Source organism: Gadus morhua, chromosome 3, assembly GCF_902167405.1.
Source record: "Gadus morhua chromosome 3, gadMor3.0, whole genome shotgun sequence".
NCBI classification, from domain to species: domain Eukaryota; kingdom Metazoa; phylum Chordata; class Actinopteri; order Gadiformes; family Gadidae; genus Gadus; species Gadus morhua.
Window position 1 is genome coordinate 11154078 of NC_044050.1, and position 12500 is coordinate 11166577.

General features: G+C 47.4%; 1 protein-coding gene across 1 annotated transcript in view; it reads right to left on the reverse strand.

Annotated features, from left to right (window-relative positions):
* Positions 1-12500, reverse strand: part of ndst3 (N-deacetylase/N-sulfotransferase (heparan glucosaminyl) 3) — a 59118-nt gene that overhangs the window by 41032 nt on the left and 5586 nt on the right. The window contains exon 2 of the mRNA XM_030351817.1: positions 11576-12500. This exon is cut by the window's right edge and continues 734 nt beyond it. Within this exon, the coding sequence (XP_030207677.1) occupies positions 11576-12500 (925 nt within the window). The remainder of the gene's footprint in view (positions 1-11575) is intronic.

Here is a 12500-nt window from a genome sequence, read left to right on the forward strand (position 1 = left end):
GAAAATTCTGTGTTTGCAATTTCAATTGGATGTTTTTCCCAGTGGTCAAAAAGTTTGTTTGTTTGTGGGCCCCACACTTCACTTCCATAGAGCAGGATGGGTTCAATAATTGCTTGAAGTAGTTTGAGCCAAATTATAATTTGGCTCAAACTACTTTTTATGCATTAAAATGCATAAAAATCCCTGTGTCCTTTCTCTCTCAGTTCATTGACTGCTTGATTGAAAACAGTGGAACTTATTTTCAGGCCTAAATAATTATATTCTAAACAGTTTTCTATTTCATGTGTTCCTATTACGAAGTGCAATGTGTTTCGAAGACATCTGGGTCTTTTCTGGAATATCATGGATTTTGTTTTCTTAATGTAAACAGCCAGGGCCCAGGTCTGACAGTAACGGTCTAGTAGGTCTAGACTCTGTTGAAGTCCTTCTTTTGTGGGATTTAACAGGATTAAATCATCTGTGTAAAGCCGGAATTTGATCTCGATGTTGTGGAGAGTGAGGCCAGGCACTGTGGACTGTTCCAGAAAGGAGGCCAGCTCATTTATGTAAATGTCGAACAGTGCAGGTGATAGACAGCATCCTTATCTCACTCCCCGGTCTCTTTCTCAGCTTGCTCCTATCCCATAAAACAGGGGTCAGCAACTGGCGGCCCACGGGCCATGATTGGCCCGCCAGACATAATATCTGGCCCGCCAGATTATTCTGAAGTTATATGATTTTTTTTTTTTAACATCGAATATCTGTTAGCTTAAATGTAAATGGCCGGATACATTGAACTTTCTCTCACAACCGTTTTTGAAATTAATGCGCACGGATTCTAGACCTCTTTAGAATAATATGCATATTCCCAAATGTTTTTTTTTTTTTATCAATGAAGACACCCGCATGCAAGAATGAGTTCACGTCTGAGTGTAGGCTAGAAATGCGATTAACTATTTACAGGTGCAAAAACGCCAACATATTCTTTACTTTGCTGACCACTTTGGGTGAGGGACGGGTTCGGGTTTTTTATCCCGACAAAAACCACGTAAGGACAGTTCCTCTGCGTCTCTCTTGAAGATCGCGCCATCTTTCAACGTCTTTGTTTAATATGATCAGCAACTCGCGGATTTCACTTTCTCTTCAGTTAGAACTGCTCATGATGATATTCTCTGTGGAGACAGTGCAGCAACACCTCTACCCAACGTGATCAGGCATGACATTTACGTGATTAGGGCATACACTTGTACGTACTTATATGTACGTCTTTTAAGAGTCATCTAGTGCTTGGTAGGCATATGACTAAGCCAGCTGACGGGCCTGCTTCGCAGTTCCAGATGCACTTTCATCAATCAATTTGTTGAACTAGCCTTTGATAATGTTCTGGCCCGCCACCTACTGGCTGGAAAAAAAATTGTCCCGAGGCCAAACTTAGTTGCCAACCCCTGCTATATAACTTCCGCTATCTTTCGCTCCCTCTTTTTCTCTCTACCACTTCCTCCAACTCTCTCTCTGAATCTGTCCCCCCCTTCCCTGTTTCTCTCCTCCCCCATCCCCCTTTCTCTCTCCTTCCCCTCTTTTTTCTCTAGCCTCTGTCTCTCTCTCTCTCCCGAACCATCTCTCCCCCATCTATCTATCTCCCCCCTCTCTCTCTGAGTCTCTGTCCTCCGTTTTGCTCTCATGTTTCCCAGCTTCTAATAAATCTGAAGATGTTCCCTTTCTAAGCCCTATCAAGCTGACACACCCACCAATCCTATATCCCCCTTCATGCCTGTTCCTCCTAGCTCTGTCCTCTCTCCCCCTCTCTCTCTCAACTGTCTATCCCTCTCTCTCCCTCTCTCTTTCCTTCTCACTAAGTCCCCCTCTCTCGGACTCTCTCTGACTCTCTACTCCCTCTCTCTCTACTCCTCCCCCCCCTCTCTCTCTCTCTCTCTCTCTCTCTCTCTCTCTCTCTCTCTCTCTCTCTCTCTCTCTCTCTCTCTCTCTCCCTCTCTCTCTCTCTCCCTCTCTCTCTCTGTTTTGTCTACCTCTACAGTCGTGCTATTGTTCCACCAGTCTGTCCTTATCTAAGGCTTCGGACTCCATCACACTCTACCACTCTCTGTGCACTGGCCTGTGTTTTGCTCAGTAGACAATAGACCCTTTACACAGAGGAGTCCTCCTCTGACAGGCACAATTAGTGGAGATGGAGCTGCTGTCAAAGGGCCTTTACTCCTATCAAATATGTGAGATCATAATGATATATACTTGGAAAAAAATGGTATTTACATTTATATATATACAGTATGTATACATATATATATTTCTCTCTATAATATAATAATACAATATTTTAAAGATATTGATTGCTCATTGAAGGGATCTTCTTTTGGATTCTTTTAACTCACCCATACTCTCATCTGCTATTTTTAACTCACCAAAATGCACACACACACACACACACACACACACACACACACACACACACACACACACACACACACACACACACACACACACACACACACACACACACACACACACACACTGCCCACAAACCAAAAACTGAGTCGCATACACACACACAAACATGCACGCACTGAGACACACACGCAAACACACTGCGACACACACACACATACACACACACACACACACACACACAAACCAACAGTGCCCCCCCGACACACACACACAGCAGCTTTATTGGCTTTAATGTAATCTTGTAGAAGATGGCAGCCTGCTGACAGATGTGCACAGCTCCCTAATCTGATCCTCTGTCTCCTCTGTTATGATGAGGCTTACATCTAGAGTTTGACCACACACACACACACACACACGCAAACACACACTTACACAGACTCACACACACACACACACACACACACAAACACACACGCACACACACGCACACACACGCAAACACACACACAGACACACACGCACACACACGCAAACACACACTTACACAGACTCACACACACACACAAACAAACACACGCAAACAGGCAAACACACGCAAATACACTCACACACACACACATGCAAACACACACAATACGCACAAACAGAGCCACACACACATACATGAATGCATGCGCAAACACACATACACACGCACATATATATATATATATATATGAGCGTGCACACACACATTCTCACAAGCCCCTACAACCACCCCAACTGACACACACAAACACTTACAAAGTATATAAATTGAATTTGTTGTTGAATGTTTTGCATTTTAACTCAATATGCTTCCCAATGCGGGAGGCATTATTAACATTCTTGCTTTAGCGTAAGTTTGTGTGTGTGTGTGTGTGTGTGTGTGTGTGTGTGTGTGTGTGTGTGTGTGTGTGTGTGTGTGTGTGTGTGTGTGTGTGTGTGTGTGTGTGTGTTTATCTCTGTGGGTAACTGTGTCTTGGAATTTACATTCAGTATTCATAAGTGATCAAGAGATGCTTATCGAGAGGTGAACCCAACTCTCCTCAGTCAGTAGCACACACACACACACACACACACACACACACACACACACACACACACACACACACACACACACACACACACACACACACACACACACACACACACACACACACACACACACATAATGTGACCTTCCACAGACTGGAGGCACCAATGCCAGACCAGTAATGGTCGCCGCCATCGCTGTTGAACGGTAACTGACCAAAACACAAACACATGACGCATAATCTTTTCTGTATTCAATGACCTGCTTGAAGTACTCTTTGCAGTCAGATCACCTGACCTTTCAAGAACCAATAGGCAAATGATCTGATGCTCGTTGTGCCTCAGAAAGGGTTTAGTTGGTCTTCCATTGTTAACAAATACATTTACATATTGTAATTTCGTTTTCACCCAAAGAGACACACGAGTGAGGATGAGCCTAACAGATATGATCAATATAATCTAACCCTTACGACCAAAATAATGCAAGTGCTCCACCACCAACAGGGGAGAGTGCAAAGTCTCTTTTTATAGATGGACAGAGATCGTGAAGCTCCACAAAGGGCGTTCTCAACGACATCCAGTTCAATCTAACAACATCGAAAATGGAAAAAAGATGAAGGGCTCAAAAACAGCAAAGTGCAGTTTGTGAATGAACAACAGCAGTACCATGCCCCTCCGCCCGGACACACTCCGCCGTCCCGACAACAGCGACCACGGAAGACTCGTCACGAGAAACACGGCCCCTTGTGATGCGAGTGTTGCTCGGTATATTTGAATCATTGATGAAGAACACTGAGGCGGAATCCTTGGCCCGCGCATGTTGTTTACACCCCTTAGCGCCGGCGCTGTTCTGTCTACTGAACACTCGTGTTGGTGAGAATCTCTCTTTTGTTGTTTTGGTTGTTGTTTACGGCTTTGTGTGGTGCAATGAACTGAACTGCTGCTCCCCATCTTATCAGGAACAGATAAATCTCCACAAACTTTACCCTGGTTCAATTAAAGGTTCAGGATGAAGAGAAAAAAGAATAAATTATCCTGTTTTTCACTAAGGATCCAAAGCCCCACCACGTGGAATTTGTTTTTCGAAACTACAGACGCATCCCCTGAAAACAATGAGACTAGACGTAGAGGAGGGGGCTAGGAGGGGATGGGGAGTTGGAAGCGTTACAAAATGCTACATAGGATGCGTGAAGCCTGAAGATGAAGGGAAACAGACAGGATTAGCAATTAGAGATACCTCCCTCCATCTCATGCCCAGCACCACAGCTGGCTAGCGGCTAACTGCATAGTGAAACTACAGTATGGTGGGGAGCTTTATGTGTGTGTGTGTGTGTGTGTGTGTGTGTGTGTGTGTGTGTGTGTGTGTGTGTGTGTGTGTGTGTGTGTGTGTGTGTGTGTGTGTGTGTGTGTGTGTGTGTAGGTGGGTGTGTGTCTGTAGGTGTGTGTGTGTGTGTGTGTGTGTGTGTGTGTGTGTGTGTGTGTGTGTGTGTGTGTGTGTGTGTGTGTGTGTGTGTGTGTGTGTGTGCATAAGACGTACGTACCTGTGTGTGTGTGTGTGTGTGTGTGTGTGTGTGTGTGTGTGTGTGTGTGTGTTTATGTGTGTGTGTTTGTCCGTGTGTGGTTGAGTGGTCATTGTCAGAAGACTAGCCAGTTAGACAGTAGGTTTGAAACCCCTGGGAGACAGGCATCTGGACAGTTGGCATTCATCAAACCTTCCTCCCTACCCCTTCGCAAATGTATTCCCATTCTGTCACTCTGCCTCTACCCCCGTCTTTCTCCCTCCCGCTTGCCCCCCTCTCTCACTCTCTCTCCCCCTCTGACTCCCTCCCTCTCCCTCCCTCTTCCCCCTCCCTTTCCCTCCCTCCTCCCCCCTCTTTCTCCCCTCTCCCTCATTCCTCTCCCTCCCTCTTCCCTTTCTCATTCCCCCGCTCTCTCCCTCCCTCCCTCCCTCCCTCACTGCAACTCTGTCCCTCTCTCTCTCTCTCTCTCTCTCTCTCTCTCTCTCTCTCTCTCTCTCTCTCTCTCTCTCTCTCTCTCTCTATCCCTCTCTCCCTCTCTCTCCTTCCCTTCAACTCTCTCTCCCCCTCTCTCTGTCCCCCTCTCTGTCTCTCTCTCTCTTGCCATGAATAAATAATTCTGAGGTCTCTCTGCCTGTGTGAGAGATTGGAGGGCACATTTTATTTAGTTATTTTCTACTCTTACATCCCTGAATGCATTCGGCCGGTGTTGCAACATGCTATTGTAGCCCAACCACGCATTAGTGACGCTCGCCCAGAGGAGATGAAAGGACGGATTCAAGAAATGTGTCACCCATGTAAAATAATAATTACGCGAATGAATTCATCCCCATGATTAATTGAAACAACCGGTTAGCTATAAATATGCACGCTGTGGACATGCGCACGTACAGTTCCTGACGCTGCTGTTTGGGGCGAGAGCGAGAGACCTTTAAATGGGTCAGACGTTGTTAATAGGAGACGAGGAGAGAGAGAGAGCCGTCCTCTGTCGCGCGGCCCCTAGCATCCACCCTCTGCAACCTCAAGGAGCCTCCCAACCCGTTAATTTACACTTAAGAAGAATGCTCTGGGTTATTTCCTTATTTCATTAGTAACTAATCCATGCACTCGTTCATTGACTCTGTGCCAGTCCCTGATACAATCTGCCACCAGGATACTTCGTTTTTTTCTTTTTACTCCACATCCCCCAAGTGCTGACCTTAATCACGTGCAGATACACACCGAGTGTCTCTGAAGACTTTTTACCGGGAGAGATAAGGAGCTTTGCATGATAGGCATTCTATACCTACACCCCCCTGCCTCCCCCCTCCTCAGTGGAAATCTTCGTTTCCAATTCATTGTTAGTTTCATATCCTACCCCGCCGCAACCTGCCATTCGCATGTTCTTTAAAAAGAACATCACGCTGAAAACACATAACACATTTTGTCGGGCCGTTCTGTCTGTCTCCGACTGTGCACTTCACTGTACAGTAAGTGCATGTGACTGCTCATGCACGCTTGTGCACGTGAATGTGCACGCGCACGTGATTGTGCTCCTGTCTGTGGCCGAGTGCCGGCAGCTTTTCAACCTGTATTATTAGTGAGGTCATGTTTGCTGACACTCCAAGGTGTCGCGGTGTCGGGTGGGAAGAGGAGAGACAGAGAGTGGTAGAGAGAGGTAGAGAAAAAGGTGTGGGGGGGAATTGGTAGAGAGAAATGTGGAGAGAGGGTGTAGAGAGAGGCAGACAGAGGGAGGTTGAAAGAGGGAGGGAAGGTTTAGAAGAAGAGTGAAACATGGAGAAATGAATGAACAGAGAGGGGAAAATACAGAGCGGAGAGAGAGAGTGGTACTGGATAAGCGAGAAAGGGGCGGTGATAAATTGGAGAGGGATACAGAAAGACAGAGGGACAGAAGGAGAGACCGATTGGGAAGGATTGAGAGAAGGGTATGCAGAGGTAGAGAGTGGTGGAGTGCTGGGTTAAGGAGGAGAATAGAATTCAAAACGGTGTTCTCTGTAGGGGATGGCTGGAGCAGGCAGGCGAGGAGAGGAGGAGAGGAGAGGCAAGAGGAGGTGAAGTGAGAATAGAGGTGAGAGAGGTGATGTAAGACAGGACTCAGACAGGACCCTGAGGAACTGGGAGAGGGACTTTTACCCTTTTTCCACCAGAATGAACTGGTATATGCAGGTTTCTTAAACGTGGGGAAAACCCTCTAAAAATAGGAGGATGACTCTTCTCCTCTATCATTGCCAGTAGACAAGTGGGCCTCCCTGTTACTTTCCTGGTTTGTCACATCGGGCAACAAGGTGAGTTAACATTAGAAAAGAGAGTTTGTGAACAGTAGAAAAGAAAGCAAGTAGGTGAAGAAAGCAGCATGGAGGCCAGCGAAAATGTTACATTGGTTAACTTCACCAGCCTCTTACTCTCTGCCGTCTATTTTGGGACAATACGAAGAACAAAATTGCTTTTGCGCGTTGTTCCTGTTTATTGACCCTCGGACGTCCATAACTTCAACACAGCAGAAAAGGGAAAAAATGTGCGAGTCTACTCGAATGTCATGTTTCCACCGCTGCTGATTTGAGCTTGAGCCTACTACTGCAGAGTCATTTGTCCCGGGGATGAATACAGATCGTAACCTTTCCCACTAAAGACAATAGCCAGATGTTAGCCAGTTTCCTGTCCACTGGGAATGGGGCTATAGGAGAGAGAGAGAGAGAGAGAGAGAGAGAGAGAGAGAGAGAGAGAGAGAGAGGGAGAGGGAGAGAGAGAGAGAGAGAGAGAGAGAGAGAGAGAGAGAGAGAGAGAGAGAGAGAGAGAGAGAGAGAGATTGATTTGGAAAGAAATAGACTGAGACTTACAGAGAGAGCCAGAGAGAGAGAGTGAGACAAACAAAGAGGAAGGAGAAAGGCAAACGGAAATTAAGGGTGTTCGTAGAGGAAAAAATGCACATATACACACACATATACACACAAGTATACACTCAAACACATGCACATCTGCACATAACCAATGGAGATTATGACTGACGCCATCATTCATTTTAAGAAGAATCATCCACGGGGTGCGTGCGTGCATGCCCATGTGCGTGGTGTGGGTGCGTGTGTGTCTGTGTCTATGTGTGTGTATTTTTGCGGCCGTGCATGTGTGCTTGTGTGTGTGGGAGCATGGGGTGAAACTAATGAAGATCTGAGTGAGAAGGAGGGTAGCATTTTAATTGGTCTCCCTCTCCCTCCTTCCCTCCCTCTCCCCCCTCACCCATCCTCTCTCCCTCCCTCCCTCCCTCCCTCCCTCCCTCCCTCTCTCCATATCTCTGTCTGCCTCATTTTACCTCTCCCCTTTCCTCCTTCTCATTCGATTCTCCTCCTCGAGATGGAAAGTAAACCTGATGTGGGTTTTACACAAATGTCCCGTGGCTGTAAATGTGGCTAATCAATTATTAATAAACAATCTTTAAAACCTCTCCGCGGGGAGACCCTGCTAGAGTTCTGCTGTTTCGCCGTGATGGAAACAATTAAATATGTTTTAAATATAGTCTGGAGGACGGAAGGAAGATCATTCACTTTCTTATTTATTTTGATATTGATTTGAATATAAGCCTGTTTGTTTGCGCGCTGCGAACACGGTCTGTAAACATGTGGAGAGAAACTGAATCATTGAGTCGAGGAGGAGAGACTCGTGTTCAACACTTAATTATTAGCGTCACCTTATCAAAAGACGGGTTGTTACAGCATTGAGACGAAAGACAGGGGACTGCCGTCGCAACTGCGTGTGTGAAGTGTGTGTGTGCATGTGTGAGCCTGAGCGTGCAGTTCAATGTGCATTAATATATGCGCCACACACACACACACACACACACACACACACACACACACACACACACACACACACACACACACACACACACACACACACACACACACACACACACACACACACACACACACACACACTCAGACACACGCTTTAAGATGAAGTCATGTTCAAGCTGTAATCTGACAAAGCTTGCAGAAGCTTCTCATCTCCAGGGGGTGATGTAAGAAATCACAAAATGCCTCGTCCTCCCTCTCTCTTTATATGCCTTCTTTCAGCGGCCCTTTGTGGTTTCAATGTTCAGTTAACTGCATAACCGCCCCCTTCACTTTTTTTTGTTGTATTATTTAAATCTCTCCTGAATCTGTAGATATCGAAATACAAGTCTATGAGTTTACACACGATGCAATCACACATTATTACAATACTACACTTTTTTGTGGGGAATGTTAACAATTCGCTGTTGGAGTCTTCACAACGCACAAAATACAACACAACTGAATAAAGTTACGATTTAAATAGTTTTACCACAAAATACTATGTATCGACTTTATCACAGTCTCTGACTTTTTTTTTGCTGTTTAAAAGGCACTACGACATTAGACAAAAGTGGGAAAGCAAAAACAGAAATAGCGAACGCAGGTGGAAAACACCATTTGTGGTTTTAAATGTTGGGGTTCTCTCTCTTTCGCTACCCCTCCCGTTGTCAATCCCTCCGTGTTCAATCTGAGCACTCTTCGCCACTGTGTTCATCTTTCGTCTTCCTTCATCTGTTCCCTACAACCCAATCTAACTCTGTTTCTCCCCTTTTACTCCCCGCTCCCACTCGCTCTCATGTATATTTATGCTGCAACACTAAAACCTCTGGAAGACTTAATATGAAATCCTCCAGCCGGAATATGTCAGTAAATGTGCATAAGTTTTGTTATGTGTGCACATTTTTTGCACTCCATTTTTTGGGAGCGATGCAAGCATATGTAGCATCATTATGTACCTGAAAATATTCAAGAGAAAGGTTTTAATTCCACTGTCATGGCCGTGCCATCTTGTGTTCATCTCCCCCCCACTGTGGATGTCTGGACTGTGCCCCAGTGCATGATGGGATAGAAGAGTTGTAAAGCAACATTACATCTTTAACGTAAGGAGTGATTCTAACACCCTAACACTCATACAAGTCACAAACTCGAAAGAAGAATACAATGAGGAAGAGGTAAAGGATTACACAAACAGAACGACATCGAGAAAAAAAAAGAAAAATCTTTTTTTAAGGACAATTTGGCGCCACGTTATCCGACCCATGTAACAGAAACCGAAATCCCTCCCGCAGAAGCCACTCCCCGCAGTCAAAGCTTCCAGTCCTTCTCTGCTACTTTACACACATACAGAGACACAAACGCGCATACAACACGACACTTTACACATGTGACGCAAGCCCCAGATGATGTCATTTGCACAGCAATTCAAGCAGAATCTAACACCATTAACCACCATTAACGATCACTAAATTACACACAAACACACACGCAAACACCATCCTAAGCTGGGACCATACATTAAAATCTTAATTAATACAATGTTTTATAGACCAATAAAACAAGGATGTTTTGCGTGTGCCGTGTCTGTGCCTGTGTCTGTGTATGCATGTGTGTTTTTTTGTAGATGTGTGAGATTGTGAGGAAGGCAAAGTGAGTGTGCAAGTCTATGCGTGTCTGAGTATGTGTTTTGTATGGAGTCCGTGTATGTGTGCATGTATCATCCGTGCTTGTGTGCATGCCTCGCTGTGTATGTGTGCATATGTGTTGGCGGAGAGAACTGTGGGTGTAAGTAAGTAAGTATATGAGTTTAGAGTGTGTATTGGTAAAATTGTGTGTTAAGTCAGCGTGCATTTCAGTTGGAGACTGTGTATGTGTTTGGGCAGTCTGGTAGTGAGTGTGTGCGCGTGTGTGCATGCTTGCATGCCCTTGTGTGTATCTGTGTGGTTGTGTGAGTGTGTGCAGGCTGCAAGGCTGACTCCCTGATAGAGAGAACGTGGGAAAAGGGGAAAGAGGTCTATTCATCCTTCCACTCCCTCATTCACTCCCTCCTCTCTCCCTCTTTCAGACTCTGCCTTTGTTCTCTAAATGGCCTCTTTACGTCTAGTAGAAACTCTAGTTGAGCTAAATACCCTCTTGTTGTACCCAAGTACACACAAAAAGACACACACACACATACACACAGACACCCACACGCATATGCATGCACAAACACACACACACACACACACACACACACACACACACACACACACACACACACACACACACACACACACACACACACACACACACACACACACACACACTCACATACAGATATACATGCACACCACACACACACACACACACACACACACACACACACACACACACACACACACACACACACACAGATGTATGCATACACACTCAGATATATGCACACACACACACACACACACACACACACACACACACACACACACACACACACACACACACACACACACACACACACACACACACACACACACACACGGCTGCTTGCATAGGCGCATACAAACTCACACACACAAACACACACTCACTTTGTGTGTGTTATTAAACAACACATGCTGCCCTTAGTTATTTAAGGACACAGCAGGCAACGGCTGCAAAAGCATCCTCAACCAAACTGAGGTCGCAATGAACCGTGGGCCCAACAAAGCATCAGTCTCGACCCTTCCGCACAACGCTTCCCATGTTCCCCCTCTCCCGCTCTCCCTTCCTCTCCTCCAAATACAAAGCACGAAACACACTTCTACCGAAAAACACTCCTACCTTCACGTCTTTGGTATTCATGCGTGTGCCCTCCTTCCCCACGAAGATGTCGTCGATGTCCACCAGGATGTGGCGGTCCAGCCCGAGCGTCAGCTTCCTGTCCGTGAGGTACGCGATGGCGTCCACCAGGATGAGCCTGTGGAGCCAGTAGCCCAAGCCCTGGCCAAACAGCACCCTCCTCACCCCGTCGTACAGACCCATGTCCTGCACCACCGTGGCCTGGAGGCCCAGGCCTAAAGAGCCTGGGGCCGGGTTATCCCCGCTGCCCGCCCCGGGGGCTCCCTCCCTCGGCCGCGCCTGCAGCACCGCCTGGTAGGACGAGTGGTTGGTGTGGAAGGAGGTCCAGTCCTCCCCGGGGAGCGCTCCCGGGTCCGTGCCCGGCTTGGTGAGGTGCAGCAGGGGGGAGGAGGGCGCCACGCGGCAGTCCCGCAGCGCCTGGTTAGTCCTAAGGACCAGAGGGAGGCCGCGCAGTTTGAGCAGCGGCGGGGAGTTCTCGTTGGAGCGGTAGAAGCCGATGACGCCCACGCGGTACTCGGTGCAGTACTGGTGCAGCAGCTGCCGGTTCCACGTGTCCACGTGCGCGTACTTGAGCAGGTTCTCGTAGACGATGAGCGCGTAGCGGCCGCGGCCTGCGTCCGTCAGCGGGGGGAGGTCCCCCTTGCCCGGGGCGATCTCCACGTGGAAGCGGAAGCGCGCCGACTCCAGGGTGGCCACGATGTCCTGGCCCAGCTGGGAGTACTGGGACTCCACCAGCACCAGGACCACGGGCTCCGTGGGGGCGTAGGTGTGGGGCGCCACGGGCGGGTAGGGGTTGGGCAGGGGGCGGTACGGGGACAGGGGGAGGGGCTGGGAGCAGGCGGGCTCGGGCGGTGGGCCCAGCTGCAGCGCGGGGGAGGAGTTGGTGAAGAGGAAGTAGGCGGAGAGG